Here is a 13,580-nt window from a genome sequence, read left to right as displayed (position 1 = left end):
ATATTTGTCAATACATCTGTTATATAATTACTGATCTCATCATACCAACATGAAGTGTCAAGTTCAGCACTTTTAAGAATTGTACTATTAATGTTTATATCTTAAATCCTTTTATGCATTTCTCTTTTTAATCATGTCAGAATTCTTTAAGATTTTAATTCATTCTAATTTTGCTTACACTCTTAATTATGTTGTGTTGCAGTTTATCATATGTTATAATATTATGCTACTAATGTTACAAGAACCATTTGAACCAGAAAGCAAGATTTCTTGTTTAGATAATAGTATGCAATACAGTACAAACAAGTATTTAAATATAAAAGATACTGATATTTTATGGTTTTTTTTTTTTTTTTTTTGATTTGGTAGTTATTGGCGCATCGGCTTCTGTGGCCATATTGCACCTCCCAAGGTTTTTGCAGTACTTTGATCCAAGCCCGAGGCGGGAATCGAACCCGCGACCTTTGGGTTGCCGGGCAGGTACTTTACCCACTCGGCTAGTGATATTTTATGGAAACCTTATATTTATATATAAGGAAACCTTATATGAGTGTCCATAAAATAATTCCAGTCTTTCAAATTTAAATACTGTAATTATAAAAAATAAAAAAAAATCCTACCATTAATATCTGGATACCCCGTACATCATCATCATTCTTCGTGATTCCCTTCTGCTTCTCTCTCTCTCTCTCTCTCTCTCTCTCTCTCTCTGGGTAACTCAAATTTTTTTTGGCTGGTGCAGCATAAGCCTCAGGCTTCCTTGCACCATATGGCTAATAATAATAATCCACAAATAATCTTTATTTCCAGGAAAATTAATAACATATACTGAAGACTTTAGCCTTTACGACATCCTCTAGACTCTGTGGAACACTCTCCACCAGCTTTTTTTTTTTTTTTTTTTTTTTTGTAAATGTCCTCTGATATTTTTTGCCATTTAGGGTGACCAGTTCAGCTTTGTTTTTTTAGCTGATCTCTCCTCACATGCACCCAACAATTCATCGCACAGGTTCTTCATAAGATTGAAGTCGGGGCTCTGAACTGGCCAGTCAACTTTTCAATGATCAATGCCCTTAAACCAGTCAGTCAACAACATGAGGTACAATGTGCAGCATTGTCCTGCTGAAACAGGTAAGGTACCTTCCCTAATGTGCTGCCACAACATAGGTAATGCACTATTGTCCAGGACATCTAAATAGACAGGTAATGCATTATTCTTCAGGACATCTATATAGACCTAAGCATTCATGGTTTTTTCCAAAACAACCAGTGGTTCCAGCCCAACCCATGAAAGTCCCAGACAATCAATTTTCCTCTGTCAAACTTAATTGTTATTATGATACAGTCTAGTAAGTAGCTTTCTCATTAATGAAAGATGGCTCATCACAACAGTCAAGTTCATGACCAGTCTCACCTCATCGCCCTCCTTCTGGGACAACTGTGCATGGAGGATCCCAGTGGTGCATTTACAAGAAATCCCCCAGCTATGCCCTCTGCAAAGAAGCCTTCACCTGTTGGACCAGTTTCTTCCTCAGCAGATACTATTTTGAGTCCAGGACTTAGATATCGACTTCCAATGAGTTCTGTCAAGATCGACAATATAGAAAAAAGAATACTCAGTGGGGTGGCCAAGGCTACCACTACTATAATATGAGTCTTGAGCAATGTATACTCTTAATTCAACCAACTATGTATATAGTTGAGGTATCAACTATGAATATATTGAAGTGAATTATGCACTTCTGTGCACTTCTTTAGTATGTATTTTTGAAATAAAATGGTTTGTACACTCATTTAATGTTCTATATATGTAGTATACTCAAGTCATTTCTCCATTTTCCTGTACTTTATTTCACTTATTTATGTATGTATTTTTTGGCTTACTGAGGCAATAATGTCTCTGTAGTACACTGTTAAACCCTGGCCACTGTGCCATGACAGGCTGTTGCAACTACTATTATGTAAATTATCATTCTAATCATTGCAATAAAGATTCTTCTTCTTTCTCCAGACATCTGCCACGCCCAGACAAACATGACTATCTGACTGGTAGAACATGTACTGTGACTTGTCACTCGGAAGTACAGCTTTCCATTGGTCTATAGTACTAGAACAGCGGGCCTTATAACAACAGTGTAAGGCTCACTGTACAGATGGTGTCTGGCATTAGTCAGGGTGATTAATGACTTGTGGACAACTGCAGAACTGTGGTAACCCATATCATGCATTCTGTTTACTGTATTGGCTGAAATGTGTCTCCAGAGTCTCACTGAAAGCCTGTATGTTCCACAACAACGTCAATTTATGTTCCAAGTGGACAATTCTTTGCAGGGGATCTTCTGTCATGTTCTCTCAGCTTTGGAGGTTTTCCAGGTTATTTTGTGATAGTTTCATCACCAGTCCACTTCCATTTTCAGACCACACCACCAATCATCAATATAGATATCTTCAGTGCCATTTAAATGTCAAATACAGATCAAATGGTTATGTGGCATCCCATTATCATTCCATTACCTGGAAGTCTGTTAACTCTGTCAGTAGCAGTGTGTGCGCATGCATGCACATGCATGCATGTGTATATAGACACATTTAATATGTATATTTTAATGATTTTAAGTATATTTCAGAGTGTTTCACAAATGTGCATCATACTTTCAGGATTGGTTCATGACCTGGAAATGATGAAAAGAGTTCATATAAACATGTCTGATTATGAACAGTGCTATAGCTTCTTGAATTTTAGACAAGTTTAAAAAAAGTTAATGTACACAGTACATTACATGTCAGACAAGGTTAGAATTTGATTTCTTTAATTAATTTTTTTTTGTGATTAACAAAAGTGAAAATAATTATCTTGTTACCAATTAATTACTAATTGATTAACTAATAATATATAAATGTAACTGTTTTCATTTACCGAACACACCTCCCACTGTAACCTTAACCACATTTTTTTAATGCATAAATTTGCACAATCAGCACATGGCAACAAGCATAATATCCAATATTTCAGCTACAATTTACAGTACATGGATAACCTAAATTATGTGTGATAAAAGAGAATCACCTGATTTTGATTGGTCCAATTTTAATATTATTTTAGTAGCAAAGGATACAAGAAAGCAAGCTTATGCAGCATCAGCCAAAAAAAAAAAAAAAAAACTTCCCATTTCATCTGTTGATCCTCTAACAGTTTAATTAGTTATACCATAATTTATTCAAACCATCTCAACAACACCAGATGGAAGTTTAATTCCAACAATCAACCACCAACTGGCTCAAAGAAAATTTTCACACATCAAACCTGCAACTATCCTTCAATTTGGGGGTGCCTCCGTAGACAGATGGTCAGGAGCAACACACGCTTCTTGATTAGACCGGGGTTCGAGCCTGTGACCACCAAATATGGAGGATGCGGCAAAGTCAGGAAATGACCACTGCATATCCCCGGAGCAATATGGTCTTAGTTGCTAATGCTCCTAAAAACCAAATAACAACAACAACCTTCAATTTGAATTTATGTCCCCTAATGTGTGTAGTCTGAGTAAGAAAAAGGATTCCATCAGCACTGAGCATACTCAATCCATTCAAAGCCTTCAACACCTCAATCAGATCTCTTTGCAAAACTGAAGCCTTTCCTGGTAAGAGTACCCTTTTTTCTGCCCTCTTGCCAATCTTGTTGCTTTTCCTTGCACCTGTTCCAACAGACCCACATCCTTCCTAAAATAAGGCTTCCAGACTTGAAAGCAGTACTCAAGATGTGGCCTAACAATTGCCTTATACAATGGGATAATCACTTCCTTATCCCTGCTAGCAAAATTCCTTATATCACCTGACAAAACCCCATTAGCTGTCCTGAAAGCATTTCTGTACTGCTCAGAGAATATCATATCTGATGCATAATTACCCACAGGTCTTTTAATTCTCCACTACCTTGAGTATGGTATCACACATTGGGTACACTAATCTGGGATTATTGCTACCCACATGCGGTACTTTGCATCCATTAATGTTAAACTTCAACTGCCATTTCTCAACCCATCTCCGAAATTTTTTCTTAGATCTTGTTGCAGTAGTATCTTACCTTGATTACTGTCATTAACCACCCTGCAAACCTTTGTATCATCTGCAAACTTAGACATTACACCTGATAGGCCTTCATAAATGTCATTAATAAATAAAGAAAACAACAATGGGCCCAGCACTGAACCCTGGGGAACTCTGCTAATAACATTAGTCCAAGAAGAGCAGTGTCTACTGATAACCACTCTCTGGCTTCTGCCACTCAACCATCCCTTTATCCATAGCAACAACTAGTGCTTTAATGCTACACTGCTCCATTTGTATAACAGTATCAAATTGATTATGCATAATTGGCACGCACATACACAGTGCTGACCTAACCTAACAAAGTATTTCATTGATGATACCACATTTCTATTAGGGATCATGTTTGCAAACACTAGTTTACCAAATTAAAAATTCCATGCTCATTTCACATTCTTTATATAAAGAACTATACATAATGTAAAAATAGATAATTTAAAGTTTGAATAATTCTGATGCTCCTTTAATCCTACTGTATATATTTTACATAACATCATACACTGAGTGGCCAGTTTAATGGGTACACTAGTCTAAGAATAAGTATCTTCTTTATCCCTCAGAACAACGTCAAGTCACTGGGGCATGACCTACATGAGATGCCTAAAACATTCCACATGGATGGTAGCCCACACAGACTCAATTTTATACTGCAATTGTCTCAGACTGAATGACATCCCCGCTGTGAATAGATCATCCACCTCATCCCACAGTTGCTCAATCAGGTTGAGATCTGAACAAATCAACGATGCATCATAAAATCACCCTCATACTCCTAGAACTATTCCTGAATGAATTGTGCTGTGTGACATGCTACATTATCCTGCTGGAAGCAACCACTATCAGATGGGAAAACTGTGAACATGAAGGGATGCACCTGATCAACAATGACATTCGGCAGGCTGCAATATTTGGATATTTGTATTCTTGTACATAGCACCAGTAATCACCCATAGAACCACCAGCATTTGGATCTTGATCCTAATATTAGTGGATCACTAATATTAGGAGACCTAACGTGCAGCACAAAAACACTTCTACACCATCAATCACACTTCCACCAACAGCCTGTAATGTTAGCAGCTGGCAACAATGGGTCTCGTGCTACTGTCATCATATTCTATCTGTGCTGTTGTCATGGAATAAGTGGAATGAGGATTCGTCAGACCAGACAACTTTTTTCCATTCCTCAAATGTCTGGTATCAGCATTCCTGTATCCACAGTTGATTGTTTTAGCTGAACTAACTACTGCTATGCCCCATCCATGACAGCATCCAACACACTATGCATTCCAACATAACCCATTGTATACCACTGTTATGCGGTGCTATCATTTCAGCAATTGTGACCTATCAGCTAATATGTTCATTTCTTTTCACCATCAGTCATCCTTTCACATGCTGCCTCGAGCCATAGGACTGCCATTGGCTAGATATTTACTAGTTAAACAATTTTCAGTATATGAGGGGCATTTTAAAAGGTTGTGGTTGAATATGAAGGGTTAATTTGAGGAGTCTGGTAGCACGTTACTTTTCAACATAGTCCCCTTTGGAGTCAATACACTATCGCCACAAATGACGCAATGCATTGTTTCCAGCTGCAAAGAAAATTTTCTCTTGCATCTCTGGGAATGCATCTATTGCAACAATGATGTCACTGTTGGTGAAAAATGGATGCCAGCCATGTATTTTGTCAAATTAGGAAATAACTGAAAGTCCAATGGTGCTAGATCCAGTGAACATGGGGTGAATATCTAGTGAATTCAAGATTTCAAGGATGCACTCATGCAATGCAGCCATGGCAATGACAGTTGTCAGCAGGTGTGCTATCCTGGTGGAAAAACAAGACTCCTTTGCTGAGTTTTTCTCAGTGTTTATCTTTGTTGTTTTCATGCAAATGACCCACAGGGTCTGCAGAATATGACCCTGCGACTGTCTTGCCTTTCTGAAAATAATCCATTAGCAACACAAAAAAACCAATGCTATCACCTTGCTAGCAAAAAGAATCAACTTGGCTTTCTTTGGAGGGGAGAAGAGCTGTATTTCCACTGTTTGGACCACTCCTTTGTCTCTGGCCAAAAGTGATGGCCCACAGCATCATCCATCACAAACCTTGAAAGGAAATCTGTTGGCTCTGGTTTAAATGATGCATATATTCACTTGACTTACAACCCTTGTGTGTTTTTGATCTGCTGTCAGCAACTTTGAAAACCACCATGCTGACAGTTTTTCACAGCAAGAGCCTCTGTTATTATGTGATACACATGTTCATATAAGATGCCCAAGACATTGGCAATGTACCAAACTATCACTTGTCAATTACTGATCACTGGATCATGCACACTCTTAATGACCTCTGGAGTAATGGGTCATCTTACGGGCTATCCCTCCCCCATCCCTCATTTAAATTCTGCTGCCTGCTTCTTAACACTGGAATAGGAAAGAGCATCCTCCCTCAATGTTTAACCATATCCTTATGAACTGCCTTTGGCATCAGTCCCCTTTTTCCCAAACAGTGGATAACTGCATGGGAAATAATTTTGTCAATCTTTCCTCATTCACACAACTTTGTTGACGTCAAGATCTGTAAAAAGATACATTATTGAAACTGCATGAAATTTGGTGGATTACTATTTGAAGTGTTATACATTGAGTGCAGAAAATTTTAACAACATAACCGCTGCTCTTTCATACTCGGGCCACCAACTTTTCAAATGCCCCTTGTACACTATAGGCACTGCAGCGCAATCACAGTCCAGCAGAATCACAGTGTCTGACTTGCACTAACACATCTGGTACAAACTTGGTCACTTTGCTCATGCTGTGAGCCCATACCCTCTCTGAATTTCACATACACTTCACCAGCATCTGACTACCTGTTTTACACCCTGACAAACACTTGAATGATGGCAGTGTACCTAATAAATTGGCCATTCACAGTGTAAAAGAGAATTCTTCTTAATTATTTTAGAAAAAATTTTACTTATTTTTATTTATACATTTTCAGAGTTTTGTTGGATATTGCAATTTACTTTGTCCGCTGCTGTTGGCAATATTTTACACAAGTCTGTTCATATAAGAGAGGGGCAGAGGAAGATGTAAAAGACAATTGGTAATATTTTAAAGTATCTGCATTAATAACATGTCTAGCTTATTATGTGGTACACATGTTCACATTATTACATTATTAAATAAAAGCAATTGAAAAATAATTATCTGTGCTCTCTCTCTCTGTACCTTTGTTTTCAAAGTCTATGCAATTGTCTGCAAAATATAAATCCAACTGCTTACATATTTTTCCTTTTTACACTTCCTGGATTCTCAATAACCTTCACTAAATTTAAATTACATTTGAGATTTAGTGGAAATATTACTGATAGTGGGTGGAGATTCCACTGATGCAGTCTTTGGAAAACTCTTAAGAGTTCTCCAAATGCTGTAACTCAAAATAGTTGCAATCACTATCATATCTCTAATAAATCAATCCTTGTGCTTTATTCAAACAAACTCTTCCAAAAATAAAAATAACACTTCAACAGTCACTTGTCTTTAATAACCAAAACTTTCCTGAATCTTTTCATAAAGTACAGACGTACCTTTTACTCTTTTATTAAGAATCTTAATCTCAAGATGTTTTTTTTTTTTATTAAATGCCATGCAACAGATTCAGTTGGTTTTTATAAATTATTTAATTTTTTTTTTTATTTCTGCTCTGTTTTTTTTTTTTTTTTTTTTTTTGATATAAGGCCCTTTTACTTTCTATATATTTTTTTTTTTTTTTTATCAACAAATTGCACTCATCCATTTTCATGGAATTCTTTTATTATTTAATTGTACACCAAATGAAAATAATTTTTATATATAATCTATTACAATGAATTTAATTTCTTAGTCTTTAAAACCTTTCTTTTGTTTGAAGTTATTCTTAACCTTATTTCTTTATAATTAGTTTCTGTATTTTTTTTTTTTTTTAATTCAAGTAACACAGATAAAAATAAATTAAAAGGAATTGTTGATTTAAATAATGCCCCTCCATACAGGCATTACTCAAATTAAGATATGAATGATTCAACTGCGATAACATCAGTTTATGTTACCAAAACTGCCTTCTTAAGAGATTTCCTATTATGCATTAAGGAAGAACCAAAATTCACCTTTCAAGGTTATCAGTATTATATATTTGCAATAATAATTATTTCACCTTGATGCACTAAGAACTGTAAATTAATTTATTCTATATTCTCAAAATATTTATAACGGAAAACATTTCTCAAAACATTATTATTTATTTAATACTGACTGTCAAAATCCAGGTTACAATGATTTTTTTCTAACCAATAATATCAACAATAATGAACATTATTAAACAAATATAGGACAGTCCTCCAGAAATTGTTTATTATATAAATGCCAATTTAACTAAAAGAAAGGTAACAACAACACCTTAATTTTATTACCATGAGTTTCTCAGGAAGATATTAGCTTGAATTTCAATATGGTATTATGCCTATACTTACTATTAAAGCAACAAGTAGCAATTAACAATAACTTGGAGGGGAGCTCGAATATCTTAAGAATTATTGTTTTGATCCAATATAGCTTAAAAGTTAGTTTCTTTAACCATTCCACAAAAATAAATTATAGTCATAATTTTAAACCATTTTTAAACCACACAGTTTTTACTTTATTTTTTATTTTTCTGAGAATTTCCTGCCATCTGCATTTCCACACATGAAACAATTTCTCCTTTTATGACTGATATTTCAGATGCTAAATCCAGCTTCTTGCATTTCAATATTCATTATTCATAAGCACAACAGAATAAAACATTAATAGAATAAATAACCTTAAAAATAAAAGTATACTTTCAAATAACATTATTATATTGATGGTGATTTAACCACACTAGATGAGATTTGTAATATTAAAATGCTACATTTAATATTAAATGAACTCTTGTATACAACTTGTATATAAGGACGTGCTGCAGGAAGTTTTGTTACTGCTGAGGAAGGAAGCCGATGCTTCTGAAAGCTACAGATTTTTATCGTTTTTATCGCTTTTAATCCGGTTTATTTTAGTGTATTTTATCAGAAGGATTTCATCATAGTTTTAATGTTTTTTACAATGTACATAATTTAATTTAATATAATAGCAGTTTTTGTAAATATTTATTTTATTTTATTTGTAAATATTTTAGTTACAGTAAAAATACTTATATTTTCATGGCTCGTGTATGAGTCTATTTATTGCTAAAATATTGTATACAACTTGTTTCAGAGAAATACATCAATTGTTAACTACAATTTTTTTTTTTTTTTTTTTTGTAACTGATGAACAGACACTTAATTTTAAATTGATTTTTTTTAGGCCATTTTTCATTAATTACATTATTAAACGTTAATTACATTATATAAAACGTTATTTTATGTTTTATGCATTTACATTCATTATGATATTAAAAAACAACAACCACGAGGAAAATATATGATGACTAACAAAAACAAAAGCAATATTACTCTGCAGAAAAATAAGAATAAGCAAAATAATAAAGGTAAATAAAAATATATATATTGTATTTTTCAAAAAAAAAAAACGCCTGAATTTGGTGAATATTCTACTTTTACTATAATTAACTCACACCCACTGGAAAAGACTATGTTTTATATTACTAACTATTCTTGTATTATACTAGAAAGAGAATTAACCAAAAAAAAAAAAAAAAAACTCTTGGTACAACATTTCAACCTATTGGAAACATAAATAAGAATAACAGCACTTTATATAACTATGATATTTAGTGCAAACCCATCATGGACAACCTGAAAATTTTTCCAACAGATAATTAGGAATAAACAGCCTAGAATGCAATATAAATAATTTATTCCTCTGTATTAAACTATACTTATTAATTTACTGAGTCAAATTTATTATGCTCAAAACAATATTCATAACACTCAGTCATGAACTATCATTAATGTTGTCCTAGTATGATTAGAAATTAATGTGCTAAAACATCTTTTTAGCAAATCTAATTTCTAATTGAAGATCAGTACTTTTATTTTATATACCCAAAGTCTGTATCAATTTATAGAAGGGAAACTTATAAAAGTTTAATATAAGAATATTTTAAATAAATTAAAAAGACAACAGATAATTTTTTCATGCAGCCAGAGTGACCAACAGAACAAATGAAAGGTTAGGGAAATGTTTGTTCATATGAGCCAATTTAATTTTTTTTTCTTTTTATTTATTTTGGTTTTGAAAAAGTTATCAAAGCAAGCAGTAGACATAATTTTTGGGGTACATATTAATTTAATTCACTATGTCAACATTTTGACCAAAAAAAAAAAAAAAAACAACTTCAATACAAAGGAAATGGAGGGGAATGTAAAAAGCAGGCACATTTAGCACTTACCCCTCTTGCTACTGCATTTCTCCAGTTCCCTTGACCTATGTTAGTCATTAAAGTCCTTGCTCTGCTCTTAGTTAAAGAACTCAGATCTCTGTTTTTCTTCGGATAACAGGAAAGGAAGGAAAGAAAAGTGTAGCTTGTAACCGAAATCAGCAGTAAATGTCCTATTCCTGTTTATCCAAATGTAAAATTGTCTTCTTCCCTCCCCCCCATTGGTTTCAATAACTGATGATAATTCCAATTTTTTTTTTTTTTTTTTTAACTCAAACCTTAATTTAGTGAATGTATATTTTGAATGGAACTCTGCTAAAATATTGGGGAGGATAAAGTACTGAATAAAACCAGATGAAAGTGATCTTTTTAGCACAGAGGTCAGTTATATGAATTCAAGCAGAAAATAATCATTATTCCATCCTTAAATACACCATTTAGTCCACTATAAGATAACAAAATATTTTGCATAATCATCTCCATTTTAAAAGTTCCTTTTTATACAGTGAAACTTATAAACCTTTTATTACATATACAATTACACTGCAATAATATGCTAATAAAATCATACATCTCCAAGCCAATTCATATAAAGAACATAAACAAAAATGTGTTATAAAAATTTAATCATTAAAGAATTAAAGGTTGCACTGTAATACTTTTATGACAATGAAACCTTTTCTTTATATTTATAGTCCATTATTTTCATTTAAAATGTATCTATGACTATCCTCAAATCAATTTCAATAGTAATCTGCTTGTGTATAGTTTTAGGGGTATAAAAATAAGCAGTGTAACCTTCTTCACAAACTGCAGATTATAAATAACAAAATTCTGCTCCATAACAAAACAATGCATGGACACATCACTCTTATGATATATATACAAGCATATTTCATAGATGAAACAATATATGATAAATGGATAAATTAAGAAAAATCAAATTTCTCAAGAAACCATTCATCCAATCATAAAACTATTTGCTCTTTAGAACTTGAATTCCTTACTGATAAGCTAGTATGAATCAGAGCTGTAATGCTCAATACATTCTATGTTGATATTAATATTTGTAAAATAATAAGAGGAGTTTACCTCAATATAGTACGTAGAACACTTTCGTAAGTTTTCGATTTTTTTATTTTAATTTCTGGAGAGTATCATACGGAAGTGTTCTACGTACTATATTGAGGTAAACTCCTCTTATTATTTTACAAACTTACTGATAAGCATAATTTTATGACAGTATATTTGATCTGAGTTGAGAAAGGTATGACAAGGCAATACTACTAGGTTTTAAGAAACACTTTTCCATGTAAAAAGACCTAAATTAGATTTATTGTCAGGATTAATATTTTTATAAATTTTAATCCCAATCAGTCCCAATACCTAAATTAAAATTGATATTTCTGAATTCCTTATTGAATCCTGTCATAGAACCATGCATTTGGTTCCAAAAATAACTGTCATGTTGAAATCTTTCACTGAACCTGAAATAGAGCCATATATGTCACAACCTGCAATAAACTAATAAGCACTGGGACCTGAAAACAAACTTTCAACAAGATAACACAGGTTCCAGTGCCTATTAACTTATTGTAAGTTGCATACTAGTAAAGCTCTATTTTAGATTCAATCTATAAAATTTTCCAAGCAGCAAATTTTCAAAATCCAGTCCCTATCCACATGCAGAATTCAAAAATGTTACCATTTTATAATTTGCAAGAAGAGCAAAAACCAAAAAGCACACCCTTGTAAATATAAGTACCTACAAGCACTGCCTCTGGTGAGGATAAAATATGTAATAATGCTGCTTCAAGAAACATATATATATTTGAATCTAAATTGACTGAAACAATGTTAAAATTTACAAGATTTGATTGATTGATTTGGATTTTTGTGGCGCAAAAACAGCAAGGTTATAATGCGCCATGGAAAGAATAAAATTCAAAAAAGATTAGACTTGTTAGTTTTAAAAAAGGTTACTTCGTCTAAAGTTGCATGTGTATATATATATATATACAGACATATCAATACATAAAAGCAAATTGTATATTTCATATGAGTGTATATATATTGATCGATTTTAAAAATTTAAAAACTGCTGACACGTTGTCGTTGTCATTTAAAATCTGACTGAGTGTATATGGCTCAGTCAGATGGGTAAAAGCGCTAAAACGAGCATTTATAAAATTGGTACAATCGCATAAAATGTGTTGGACGGATAAAACGGTGTCGCATTGCTCGCACATAGGAGGGTCATCAGCCCTCAGCAAAAAGGAGTGTGTAACATGACAGTGTCCTATGCGGAGCCGAGCAAGAACAACTTCCTCTTTGCGATCCCTGCGTGAGCTGGACCGCCATGGATGGATCACAGGCTTAATTCGACATAGTTTGTTTGTAGTAATCAGTCGATGCCACGAATCTTGCCAGTGAGATTGTAGGTTACTACGGATCACTTGCCTGTAGTCTGTATAGGGGACCAACAGGTCAAGATTATCCGTCAGGGCTACCGATTTGGCTGCAATGTCAGCCAAATCATTTCCTCTAATCCCGATGTGACTGGGGATCCAGCAGAAGCGGATATCGAATCCACTTCCATAGAGATTGTATATTATCTGCTGAATTCGGGACAGGGTTGGATGGTTAATGTGTGACATCGCTGATAAAGCCTGTAGTGCACTCACTGAATCAGCATATATAATACACCGTTGGTAACGGTGTTTTCTTATGTGATCTAGAGCTAACTCTATGGCATGTAGCTCTGCAGTATAAATGCTACAGTCAAGGGGTATCTGCTCTGATATGGTATTATTTGGAAAGACAGCAGCAGATCCCACATACGATTCTGACTTCGAGCCGTCTGTGTAAACTGGCAAGAAGTCAGAATGTTCTGCACGGTGTTGTAAATAGAGCTGCAGGTAGACAGAAGGCGGAGTATTAGACTTCGTCGCAATCTTGAGCGAGAAGTCACATGCTGGTGTTTGTGCATGCCAGGGTGGAAGGGGCTCCTTCGGTGATCGAGCGACCTTGTCTACCGAGATGTTAAGCTCACTGAGTAGCTCTTGGACAC

The 13,580-nt window shown here is 34.0% G+C and overlaps 1 protein-coding gene across 12 annotated transcripts in view; it reads right to left on the bottom strand.

Annotated features, from left to right (window-relative positions):
- The window catches only part of gish (casein kinase I gish), a 220,753-nt gene that overhangs the window by 49,927 nt on the left and 157,246 nt on the right, over window positions 1–13,580 (bottom strand). For 8 of the 12 annotated variants that reach the window (XM_090373936.1, XM_090373935.1, XM_090373940.1 and 5 more), the window contains one exon: window positions 10,523–10,618. The exons of the other annotated variants lie outside the window; for them this stretch is intronic. In XM_090373936.1, the coding sequence (XP_090230062.1) occupies window positions 10,523–10,618 (96 nt within the window). The remainder of the gene's footprint in view (window positions 1–10,522; window positions 10,619–13,580) is intronic. 12 annotated transcript variants of the gene reach the window in all.

The sequence above is a fragment of the Mastigoproctus giganteus genome, chromosome 5, assembly GCF_048544385.1.
Source record: "Mastigoproctus giganteus isolate SK-2022 chromosome 5, ASM4854438v1, whole genome shotgun sequence".
NCBI classification, from domain to species: Eukaryota; Metazoa; Arthropoda; class Arachnida; order Uropygi; family Thelyphonidae; genus Mastigoproctus; species Mastigoproctus giganteus.
This window is presented reverse-complemented; position numbering and strand designations above follow the sequence as displayed.